Source organism: Dromaius novaehollandiae, chromosome 17 (assembly GCF_036370855.1).
Source record: "Dromaius novaehollandiae isolate bDroNov1 chromosome 17, bDroNov1.hap1, whole genome shotgun sequence".
Classification (NCBI taxonomy): Eukaryota; Metazoa; Chordata; class Aves; order Casuariiformes; family Dromaiidae; genus Dromaius; species Dromaius novaehollandiae.
The window spans coordinates 3,760,437-3,773,484 of record NC_088114.1 but is presented as its reverse complement, the minus strand read 5'-3'; the positions used below and the strand labels follow the sequence as shown (position 1 = coordinate 3,773,484).

At 43.2% G+C, this 13,048-nt stretch overlaps 1 protein-coding gene across 9 annotated transcripts in view; it reads right to left on the bottom strand.

Moving 5' to 3' along the window:
- The window catches only part of KDM2B (lysine demethylase 2B), a 118,794-nt gene that overhangs the window by 57,159 nt on the left and 48,587 nt on the right, over nucleotides 1–13,048 (bottom strand). For all 9 annotated transcript variants that reach the window (XM_026114569.2, XM_026114570.2, XM_026114571.2 and 6 more), the window contains one exon: nucleotides 4,494–4,609. In XM_026114569.2, coding sequence (XP_025970354.1) covers nucleotides 4,494–4,609 — 116 coding nt within the window. The remainder of the gene's footprint in view (nucleotides 1–4,493; nucleotides 4,610–13,048) is intronic.

The following is a 13,048-nucleotide window of genomic DNA, read 5'->3' as shown; positions in this document are numbered from 1 at the left end:
CAGTAATGCATGCAGTGCTCCCATTATGTTTATCAATCTTTAATATTCAATTTGAGTTCCTAATTGCCTCACTATCAATGTTCCAACCCACAGCAAATCCCTCCATGCCTCTGTAATTCATTGTTTGCCCGAGAAGGCTCTGCTTTTACAAACCTTCGGAAGTCATAGCAAAAGATACGCAGCAAAAGATACCGTGCAAAGGTCTCCAGTGCCTTTTGCCAATAAAGTAAGTCTAACAGTGCTTTAAAAATCTTTCTAAATTTGGCTTACGCAGAAGTACAGAGAAGTACATTATTCATGATATTCTTGGATATTTATTCTTTATAATGGATGTGAACTGTATTATGTACATGTCCATACATTTTCCATTGTACGCTTATGGTCAAATGAACTCTTGTTTTGAAAAATAAAATATTGAAATGAAATTTTTTCTGTGATCATTTTAAAACATAGCATCTCGCATGGACACTGCCAGAGGACTAAATCTCACAGCAGCAAGGAAAGAGACTAGATCATCTAATAGGCATTTTCCAGCTCTAACTTCTATGATTAATAATTTACAATCCACTGAATATTTTTTTTAATTATTCCTGTACAGTGAGAAAAATCCTCTCTGGAATATGATCCATTTCTTTAGTTCAAAATGAAATTATTTTAGAGAGACTTGTATCCCCTGCCAAAAACAAAACAAAAAACCCTAAGCATGTAAGGCACATTTTCCTCAAGAAAGTATTGGCTTCTTCTACTATGTCCATTAAAATCATTACATACTCGTATTTAATCACTCTAATTACAATACTGAGAAACAATTTATGCTTATTTACAAAAAAAAGAAAAAAAAAAATCAAGCTATCAATTTAAAATGTCATCTTAAGTTCCAGAAAACAGAATCAGTAGCAAACACCATCATCTGTGAGTGACCACCTTACGTATATATTCTGAGTGCTTTTGTCCCTATACAGATGTTCAGATATTTTAAAGAGGTTGCATTTAGATGAGTTGAGAGTAAGTTTGACAGAGTCTTCCTCTCTGGTGACACGCACTGTAATGCCAGGATGACGAATCCCTGCCCGGCAGCCTGCTCTGCAGCTACTCAAGCTGGTCTAGCAGAGAGCTAAGCAGCTTGGCCTGTGCGACTGGCTGTTAATTGGCCTCTAGGAAAGCCAGACTGCAAAATGAGAGTCTCTACAAACTGCAAGGCTGGAGAATATTTGTTTACCTCAATTGCACATTAGGAGCTGTTTCCAACAATAGACGTGTTTTTTATTACTCCTTAAAACTATTTTTAAATGGCTATAACCCTCTTAAAAAGTCTCCCAGGGATATGAGAAATTAAGCTAGAACAAGCATGACAAGGATATAAACTAGGCAATTTTATCAGGCTCTAAATCAGCATTACCATTTCAGCCATATATTTATTCTTGTCTTAGCGGCAAAGACAATAACAACTAAACCTAGCTTAAAAACAACTTTGAATATCAGCAATCAAAGATGATTAAACATGATATAGCAGATTTAAACACAGTGAAACATCCATAAAATTGCTCTGTGCAAAATGAAGAGAGGAAACACACCTGTATTACACTTTGATTTGAGTGTGGCAAATTACTTTGTCAATCACTTCAGTTCATTTACTTCTGTGCTATACACAATGGAAAGATCAATACTGATGAGAAACTCATTTGCAGTATGTTCACATTGGCAAATCCGTGTGAACTACACACTGCATGTGAGCCTCCCACACTAGCCGGTGCATGAATCAAATTATTTGAGTAAGAAATTACAATATTTGATTGCTAAGGCAAACAAAGTAGTACACTCCAGAGTTCTGTTTTGAAAACATTTATGCCTTCAAGATTCACTTACAATATTTGTAGGTTTTTGTTACTATTTATAAATAATTATATTGACTTTCCTGCTTCCTAGCAAACTTCTTTGTTGCTTTAGTGCCAAGGCTCGCACTTTGCTTCTGTCTAGAACTTCTCGCCAGCCTGCGGCTGCTCCCACCGCTCTGCTGTTCGGCCGCACACGCGCTCGTGAACGCGGCCCTGCTGCTGCGGGGTAACCCCAGGTAGCGGGCTGTGCCGAGCACACCGCTAGCACGCAACAGCCGGCGAGAGCCGACAGCGTCACTGGGAAGTCGTGGAAGTCCTGGGCTGTTGGCTTTCATTAGCCTTTTTTAAATCACTGCAGTATTTACTGGAGGGAAAGCGATACAGAATTACACAGACTTTGAAGAAAATCTGAAACAAAACTGTCAGTTTGGTCTAAATTGGGACTTCCGAACGTGGCAGTATCCCTTTCCAAACAACACTGACAAGGACACCTTCAGAGAGGCAGACACCCAACTCCCAGAAACTTCCCGCGGGGCCAAGGTGCTGGGAGCACTTCAGCATAACTGGCAGGTGGGTTCCTAAAAGTCACCGAGATACTGAGCTGTAACGGGGAAATCTGCCTCCCATTATACAGCTTAGAAGATCTTAAGTAGTCAAACCTGTACTCAATTTCCCAAGAAGGGCCTGACATAAAGCACTATCGAGCAGCTGCAACTCTACTAAAGCCTGTGTGACCTCGGGCTGCTCATGTCCTGTGGGAGCATGATGTCAGCTCTTCCCACACTCCAGGAATCGGAGCATTTCCTCCCCATCTTCTCCACAGTCATCAGTGGAAATACATAATTTGTTGCTGGCATCGATCCTTCTTCCTAGCCCTCTTTACACCATTTTCCATTTAAGTTGTCTGTGCTAGCATCCTCCTCAGCAACAACACTTCCTCCCCTTCAGCACCTGCAGGCTCCAGCACATATTGCTAGTTCTTTCTTAGTGTCACTTCAAAAGCCTTCCTGTATCTACCACCTTGTCTAGCCAGAGCTCAACTCTGGCCCCTGCCCTTTTTCTGAGGCACTCCTACAGCTCATCCCGTCTCCCTTCCCTCTGCTAGAGAAGCTGGTGCGACCCTTCTGCTTCTGTCATCAGAACCTCCTTTTCAAGTCTCTCTACTCTTTTCATGTCACCTCAAGTTCTTGCCTCAGGACTCCTGTTCGAAGCCAGGCTGAACTCCACTCTGGCCTTCGCCTCCACTTCGGCTCTCTGCTACTCTCCCTCTGCTCAGACCTCTCCGCTTGACCCTTTCTACTTGCTCTGAATTTCAGCTTTTGTCTTCCTATCTCTTCTACTAGGAATTCATTTTTCTATTCAGATTCCTTCTCTTCATTAAAATCAGTCGAGGAAAGCAGCTGCTTCTTGAGCTGCTTTGCAACACGGAGATTACCAGGCCTTGCTTCCCCTGCAAAGGAAGGGAGCAGGCCCTTCCCAACAGACCGCTGGCAGAGAGAGGCTGGGGGGAGGACGCCCTTCCTCCCTGTGACTCACAGATGTATTTCTAAACAGTGCAAACATGCTTCAGGCCAATGCGCTCCCACTACAAGAAAAGCAATTTGGGATAAAATCCCACTTGGAACCAAAATTGTGCTCTCTTGTAGAGGTGAGTAACATTGAACACTACTGATGTTCAACACATATCATCATTTTAAGATTTTTCAGTGAAGAAGCATTGTAACTTCCTGCCATTATGCCAGCACAAATCTCCATTAACACTAGACTTGGCACCTGTGCCAGTGGTTTATCATCACTGCCTCAGTGCCATGCTTTCCAAAATAGCCAGCCACAAAGTCTCCATCTGAATTTGTACACACCACAGGTCCATCTCTGCATCAAAATGCTATCATTGCCTTGTACGGTTTATTTAATAACCTACTAAAACAGTGACACTTCCCTCAGATTCTGTTATTTTACAGAACTGCAAGGTATACAGTGGCGAGGTATCTAGCTTCTTAATCAAGGGCATAATTTTCAACCCCAAGCAAAAAGCCTGCACAGTCGCCTCTTCCAAGGTATAACACTCTTTCCATCAGGCGGATGCTACAGCCAGGTGAGCATCACCATGGTCAGACCCAGTGTCCCACCCCAGACTCTCTCTGTCACAAGAAATTCTTGCAGTGTGGAGTCACTGTAGAAGAAAATCCTGCAAAGTACAGAAGACATTGTTTCATTGCAACTTCTCTGCAGCTTTCCCAATCCAGACGTGGACAACAGAAGCATGCTAGTCCCATTAGTTCTCCAGCCTTGGGTCTCCGCTCCAGGTGTGCACAGAGAGACGGTAGTAGGGGGTTACCAGAAGCACTGGCACAAAGGTCTGTAAAGACCAGTATGTCTTTGTGCAAAAGGGAAGGTGTTTATGAAACTTTAACAGGCAGACAAAGAGATACAGAAGGGACAAGTCTGTGGGAAGTAGGGAAAAACAGATGAGTAAATCCCACTAAAAATAGCCAACATTTGAAAGTCTCATTACTTCATGTTTACCTGTCTTGTTTCAATGACTCTGACACGGAGATCCCGTCAGTTCTTGTTTCTCAGAAAGGGATATGAAAGAGACTATGACAGATCATAGTCACAAAGAACTGTTCAGTTAAAAAGAGAATCAAGTATCCTTACCCTTGTTCTGTCCTCAATTTCATAGATGCGAAGCTGCATGGGAACATTAAAGCTATGCAGGATATTTCCACCAAACACCAGAGAATCTACTGGAGTATAAACCGCATGTATCCACCCTAGAGAGGGAAAGCAAAGAACTGAGAATGCCTCATGCTATGTACGATTACAGACCAATTTATAAGCAAATTTTCACAACGCCATGAGCCCCATTCTGCGGGGTATGAGAGAGGGTAAAGCAGAGAAAGGTTAAAATGGTATGCTCATAGACACTCTTTAAGACTGCAGCAATAGCAGAAGAAAGGCATCTTGTGATGTACAGTCCTACAGCCCTCTATAAATTGGGTTCTTCTATTTATCCACAGAACAGTTACAGTGTTTACTGAGAACAAGCAAGCTTGTGACTCAACCACATCCATGACTAAGAAGTAAATTCAGTCTCCTCAATGTACTTGGCTCTCAGATGCATCTTCTGGCACCTGCAGTAGGGTTGCGAATCATGTTGTCAGTGATGGTGGGCTAGGGCTGTGGAAGTGGACTGAGTCACATCAAACTTGCTTCACACCAACACCAGAGCACACATCTTCAGATGTCAACAATTTCAGGTTATTACCAGCCCTCCCTCAGAGGTGAAAGTTTTGTATCCTATTATCAACTTCCTGAGGCAACTGAAAATCTTTTCACTGTAAGCCCCAAGTTAAGGGATTTAGCATTTCTGCTACTCAAGCTGATGAGACTGTTTTGACCCCATCTTGCAAGGGACTGATTTCATTTCACAGGCTCCAAAGCGAGGGAAGAATTTTCTATCACAGCGAAAATCCAGACATAGCAATTCAGGCAGTCACAAACCAGCTCTTCTGCTTCTGCATTGTTTGCCTGGCACGGCGGCAGCCGAAGCACTGGCTATGCAAGACTGTAGCCTCTGATCTCTGCAGTGAAAAAGGAATTGATCCTGCTAATGATCTGGGACCCATGGAGACCTGACTCCTTTTTTTTTTTTTTTTTTTTTTTTCCCTTTTTAATGAAAAGCATTACAATTTAAAAACCAGCAGACAGCAAAGCAACATAGGGGGCGGGCAATTTTCTCCTAACTGTGCACTACTTTCCATTAAAGCTGTGGAGGCTTTCCCTCACTTCGAGATCAGTGCGGGAGCAGGAAAATGCCATTCAGCCTAAAGGGCCCTCCAGCTAGCTGCCACGAAAGCCCTCCTCTGCAACCACCTTCAAACCACAAAGACCTGCAAAGTTATGCCCGAGAAGTCCTTGAGCCACAGCAGATGGCAGAAGGAGGGCTTTAATTCAAGGGCATATTGGTAGGAGAAAATCCATATTAGAATTTTCTCCCTAGAAACACAAGTTTCTTAACATTTCACATTTTTCTTAATCTATAAGTCTAATTCCACATGATAAATGTGATGCAGGGAAGAATGCAGGTGCCCCGTGGCCCTGGCAGCTCTGGGTATTGCTTTACCTTTCCTACTCTAGTTAGCGTAATTTCAGTTACAGAGGTGCTCACAATAATTCAGCGAATTTATTACTTCCAAATCAAGACCAACCAACTGTAGAGGATCTTTTTTCCCCATGAAGGTATTGTGGTGACTACACACATCAATACTGTAAGATCTCCTCACAGTTTAAGTAGTTCACCACCTCCCATGAAGTACATCTGTCTGTACTAGTAGGAATCTACTGGAAAAATAAATGATCTTCCTGAACCTAGTCTTTGGGAAGGGAAAAGGTCTAAGGCCAAGGAATTTGGGGCTATTCCTTCTACCAGCTAATCAAGGATTTATGTGGCTTAGGGAAAAGAGTGGCAACCATATGCTAAAGTAAATCTGCTGCTGGGTCCCCAAAGCTGGCTTACCGGATCGGTAGACAAACTCAGGGTCAACTTGTGTGACAATTTAAGTTTAATTATCAGTTTTATAGCTGAACAAACCGATGCTCAAAAAGGTGATGTGATCTGTCCATGGCCACACAATAGAGCAGCGGCAGAATACAGGTCAGAAACAACCAGTTACCAGCAAAACATTAAGGAGTCCTAATCACTAATTCACACTCCTGTTCTCTCAGCACAGATCAGCCAATATACTGGAGCTGACAGTGGCAACAAGATATTTTAATGGAATGATCAACATCTCTCTAAAACACAATCTGTTACCAAAGATTCACAACTCAAGTGAAAAGAGCAACTGAGCTGAAACCTGGCTTCCTAGCGCTATATGAAAGGTGGAAAGGAGATATGTTTGGTTCCTTCATTTTATAAGAAATAAAACAAAAATCCATTGATGTAGTTGTTCCTTAAGTGTCTTTTTTAAAATAACCACACAACAGCCTCCTCCTAACAAATTACGTTACCTCAGTGAAAAATCCATACTGGAGTTCAACTGATTTCATTATTTCTTGCTCTTTGGGTTTCAGCCTCATCACACCTTCCCTGGCCCCTCAGTTCTGGCCCAATTAGATACCAGGTGTCTTTGTGTTAATAATCTCTAGTCTTACTAGGTAGCAGTCCCAATATGACCGAGAAAATCTTCAAAGGATCTATCGCCGGCTTAAGACACCATTCTGCAGCAAATGGTGTCCCCGACACCACAAATCCTTAACAGGAAGATTAATGAACAAGAATACAATTTCATTCCTGCCACTGTTGAAGAGCTGGTAAAGATGCAAACTGAAAGTCTTCCCCAAAATACCCGAGACAACCTCTGCTTGTGTGGGTAATACATTTAAGTTCCTACTTATGTTTATAAGCCAGGTAGCTACTCATCTTACTGACAATTAGTACCTTCAACTGACAGATGTAAACTCCTAACTTCCAAACCAGCTAAGCACTAGGTCCTTCAAGATAAATATATTTCTAATAACAAGACTGGAAATACTGCCTTTTATGACACAGTTCTCAATAATGAAACCCTGAAATAACAAAGCATTGAAATCCAGCAGGGTCAGTAAAAAAATAATAATAAACTGGAGAGCACGCGACACACAGGAAGACCTAACCTCGGAGCCCTTGAATCGCCAAGCGGGATCCCCCAGGGCTCCCTCGCAGAACGAGGAGGGACGACTGGCCCGGCGTCCTGGGGAGAAAGCCTCCTCTGACTCTCCGTTAGCGAAACCGCGCAGCAGCTCCTCAGCACGTAGGGGACACCAACTTCTGCTGCCAGCGAGGAGATGGAAAAACCATACGCTAACATCCTCTCCCTAGCTCTCCACTTTCTCTGATACCTAGCAGAAGCACAGCTCCACAACGAGAGTGTCTTCCTCAGCTCTTGGGTGCACAGGAAGAAAAGCTCCCTACCCGAGGCAACGCAGAGGGTAGGAAGAACCCCAGGAGCAGCGTGGCGCTGGGACAGGCTGATGCTGGCAGGTCCCCTCCCTCGCCGCGGCACAGCACGGAGCGAGGCACGCAGCCGAGCCCCGGGGCAGCCCTCGCTCTCCTCTCAGCAGCTCGCTTGCTCCCGCAGGCAGGATCCGGCCGGCCCGGCTGACCTGAGCTAGCACGGCCGCTCTGCCAGGCACGGGAGGCAGCCCGGACACCGGCGTCACCTGCTCGCAAGAGAGAGTTGGGCCACGCAGCTGTATAGCATTTTTCAGTCACGCTGCATCCCAAAATAGTTTCAGCTTGCCTGAGGAACCTCTGCAATATTGAAACGGCAGAGGCACAGACATGAAGAGGTGCCTTCCAGGGATATAGGACATTACAGGCAAGGTTAGAAAAGATGGAAATAAGACAAAAAACACAGGAAGACTGGCACAGAAGTTGCAAAGGAAAAAATCTCCTGTTCTAATAACTTAGCAAGACTGTGTACAGAGAAAAACTGAGAGGCCGGTACCAAGAAGCAGAAGTAGGAGGAAAGGAAACTGCAGAGAGACGAGCAGAAAGCAGGAAACGCTTTCCACAAGGGCAATATCTTGTGGAAACCAGCTCAGAGAACACATCAGCCTGGATGATACATCCAGTTCATTCCCACAGCTTAGATACAAGCACGACTAAGAAATAAACTGCGAGGAGGATGAATGTTCATGGTGACCATTTGCAAACAAGAACACCAACCTTCAAGCTTCCCACATAGGAACGGTTTTAAAGAGGAAGAGGGATCTTCTGGAGAGGAGCAAGGTGCAACACAACAAGAGACACAAGCGCTTGTCTCACTTTCAGCTACAATCGGCTTTTGCTGGATAGAAAGATAGGTCTGCTGACGTGTACGATCACATCCCTCTCTGCTGGACGGACTGTCCCGACTGCTCACGTATGCTGGAATCTTTCAGCTGTCATGGCAAAACCTGCTGTGCAGCCTCCGATACGGACACCTCTGAAGTGAGTATAATCAGTCCTCTGCTCTGTGACTGCATCCTGCTATTTAAATGAATCCTGGTGCTACTGCACAACCCTGCATGTTTCATGGGTTAGTGCAAGATAGGAGGTAATATTTCTCCCCTGGGTATAGCAACACAGAATAAAACACCACAAGTTTCGTTTTATCCTTAACTCTTAAAAAAGAAAAGAAAAAAAAAAAGCACTGGAGCAATATCGGAGCAAAGGGATTAAGAACTGAAAAAAAAAAAAATTCAAGATCCAGGAAATAAGTTATTGTTCATTTTTGGTTGAAAGACACAAACTAAAGGTCCTGCTAAACATTATCTGAGGCTATGAGTAAACTGTGTAGATGAGAGAGAAATGGCTTCAGGGACTGGTAAACTCTCCCTCGCAAGTCACCCGTTTCAAACCAGCCTCTGTTGACGGCAGTACTATTTGATCACTCTTTGGTGAGGCCAACCACAACCTGCAGCAGATCCCACTGAACAGCCACCAGGCATCTAAGGAGGAGGCTAAGGACAGAACAAACGCGCAGCCGACCCGTCCTTCCTCCGCAGACGGGACCGAACGCTCGTGCCTGGAGCAGACTCCCAGCGCTGGGGAGCGGCTGCTGCGGTGCCGCCGTGCAGCCCTGCTCCGGGAGCGGGGTACGGCAGAGCCTGCGCTGGCCCGGGAACGGTCAGCTGTGCGGGGAAGAGAGCGCTTGGGGAGTGCAGACGCTGCGTGTGCTCTGTTCGCAACCCTCATCCAAGCCTCAACAGGAGAGCTGTCCGCTTTTTTTTCCAGATTTGATCTATTTTATTTCAGTTCTTGGTGATCCATGAGAATTTTTTCTTTCCCCAAACAGTCCTGCTTTATGAAGCCAAGCCAACATGGAGCAGGAATTTTATCCACGATGTTCAGAAATACCCTCAGCTGATTTACAGTAAAGAATTATTCCACTGCTCCTAAGATGCACTTGAATATTCAGATGTTATCATCACAAGTAAATCAGGAAGGTAAAATTAACAGTAACAAAAGCTTTTCTGAACAGTTAAAAGAAAGATATAATCTCATTAGCCTCTGAAATTTTATGAAATAAGTATAATTAAACATTGCAAACTTGTTAGATTTCAGGGCCCTGCAAATTCCGACTGTATCATCAACAATGCAGTCATCCATCTGAGAATAATAAAAAAGAATATTAACTTATAAGGCTGTGGGGCAGACTACAAACTCCAAGCCAAAACTGCGGTGCGTCTGTGTCCACTAGTAACTGAACACATATTTTGCTTTATGATAAAGAAGGCACACACATTTTCCTGCAACTCTACAGCAACTTGTGGTGGAAAAGATTAAATATATACATCTCAAAAATAAAAATCTAAATAAATGACTGAGGAGATACAGTGGGCACTGACAGCAAACGAGACATGATTTCTCTCATTTCAAAAGAAGAATTATTCTGTCCTAATAGTGTCCACAACTGAATATATCAAGGATACATCAAGTCTACATTTTAAAAGTAAAAAATTATTAATAATAATTTTGTCCCCTGTAATACAAGTAATATGGCAACTCTTAATCTTACACCATTAAGCCGTTTTCAGCAAAGCTAGCAAACTAACCACTATTAACATACTGCCCTCAAAGACCATCAACAGACCTTGGAACTCCCAACGAACGTTTTCTGAGCCTCCATAACTTTCGGATGATGCACTGCATGTGTTATAGCAGAATCCTCTGCACGGATACATAAGCTACTCCTAGGGCCACCTAACCGAGCAAAACAGCTCAAAATTTATCCCCCATCTCTTTTCCTCCACACTGGCACCTTTACATATGAACCACCTTGGGTTTTGTTTACAGTATAAAACCCCAACCAGCAAAATTTGGGAAAAATTACTCCCCTAAACCATTCTCCTCTCCTTGGAGGATCATGTGTAGTTGTACGGTTCTTTCAGGATCTTCATTTGATCAGAATTAAGTAGAGCACTGTAGATGAACAGAGCTAAAGCTGTCACCTTCTATCTGAAAGCAGACACTCAAGGCAAAAATTCTCCTCTCTGATCCTCTCCACTGATCTTCATCGCTTGGTCCCTAAAGGTTCCATGCATGGCGCTTCCGTTAATGCCAGCAGAAACTCCTCAAATGGGAAAAGCGAACAGCAACCAAAAATAGCCAGGCAGCTATGCAGCCCTAGTGCAACTCCCTGCAAAACATTCTCCCAGCCAGATGTTAATAGCCTGTCATTCCCCTTGATGTAAGGGCTATATGCTACCTTCTGGCCCCATTACATAATAATTCATCACATACCGACTGGCATAGCAGAGGTGACCTAGGACCGCACACTCATAACGAGCAGAATCCTACCGATAACCACCGATACAGTACTTGAAGCACCCTGAACCCTTCCAAATCACTGCCTAGAACCTAGCATACAACATCTCTTTTCGTCCACTTCCTTTCCCCAAAACATTCATCAGAGAAAAGCCATTATTTCTGCATTTCACTGAAAACAAGACTTTGGAGCACTCTCGTGTTAACATAATAATCATCACAGAACAATGAAAACATGTTGTTAGACTGTGGCTCATTCTTCATCTCTCAAGAAATTAGAGAGATTATAATGGCATCTTTCCCTCCGAAAGGCCCCAAAGTGCATTACAAAGAACATAAAAAATAAAGTAAAACAAACAGTTTACTCTTCAGTGGAATGCTGCCAGCCAGGTGAAATACAACTGTTATACAACAGCACGCAGCAGCTTCTTACTAGTGCAAGACTAGTGTGAACAGGAGGCAGACGGAAATGCCATGCCCAGCTGACAGCAAGTTACCCCAGCTGGATTTTGATCATGGAAAAGCCTAACAAATTAGCATCAAAAAAGTCTTCTACAATATCTAATGGCAATGTATGATTAAATTCTTGGAAATTAAAAATTCCGTGACTTCTTGGACCATTACTCTATGGCCATGAAGTGGCCTACTACTCAGACCATCACTGTGCGATTTAAAGAACAGACAAGAGCCAACCAAGATGGCCTGTCTACCAAGGATTTTTCTTTTCTTTTTAAATATAGCTTGCTACGCTACCAGTTCACGCACATGACAATGTTTCATCTCTTCAATGTACTTACATCAAAACTACCTATCTGGAAAGCCTACAATAAGAACAGCTGTACAGAGTCAAACCAAAAGCATACCTCGTCGTGAGCCCACCGCTTCTGACAGTGACCAGCAACAAAAGGTCAGAGAAGGAGTAAAAGAAACAGAAGATGATTAGAGTAACCGTTCCTTAGAATTAACCTTCTCCTTCTGAAGGAACCTGCAGTATTTGTGCAGGGCTTTCTTGGACCAATTGCACTACAAACCTTGGAATCTAAAATCATATCTGCCGTAAACGTGGCAAACTTCCTCTGAAGTCAGCGAAACTGGTCTTCATAGGAAGAGAAGAAAATCCACGTCTATCCATATTCCAGCAGACAACAGTATCAGTAACTGCTTGAGTTCACCTTCTCAAGGCCCATAATCATGATACTCTGACTTCACAATATTAACGACAAATACTGCAGACGAGTTTTCCACAAGAGACTACCAGTTGGCCTGCTTCTGCGTGTCCCAATTTTGCATGTACAAACACTCTTGAATTTTAGGCACAAGAGTCTACACCAAGCATACAACATGCACATAAGAAAAGATCTCTTCTTTAAAAAAAAAAAAGAAGAAGAAGAAAAAAAGAAAAAAGAGATCTGGCAGAAAATTGAGGGAAAAAAGCAAACAAGCCTAACAGATTTCAACCGACTGCAAGATGTGGATTGTAGAGGACAAAAGGGAAGGAGGGGAGGGACAAGATCACTGTTAGAGCCCCATCATTTACAATAAAAATGACACATTCAGCAAGATTACAAGATTCAAAAGAACAAGTGGAATGAAACGGGATGAATCTTTCATTTTGCACATGTTTAGTTTTGAACTCGGGTTTAGGTAACAGTAAAGTTCAGGAGTACACAAGAGGAACCAAGGTGGTGTTCAGAAAATCAAGATGGGAAGGCAAGTCAATGCATAAAGCACCACTTGAAAAACAAGTGTAAGGATAGAAGTAAAAGATGGTTTACAGCGCATAAAGATTAGATTTGCAGGTGAAGGGCAAGGAGGGAGAGAGAAAGGGTCCAGCTCTAAAAGGAGAAAAATACTTAAATTTGAAGTAAAAGGAAAAGCACTAAATATATTCAAAAGCTGGATAGCACTTTTGCATTAA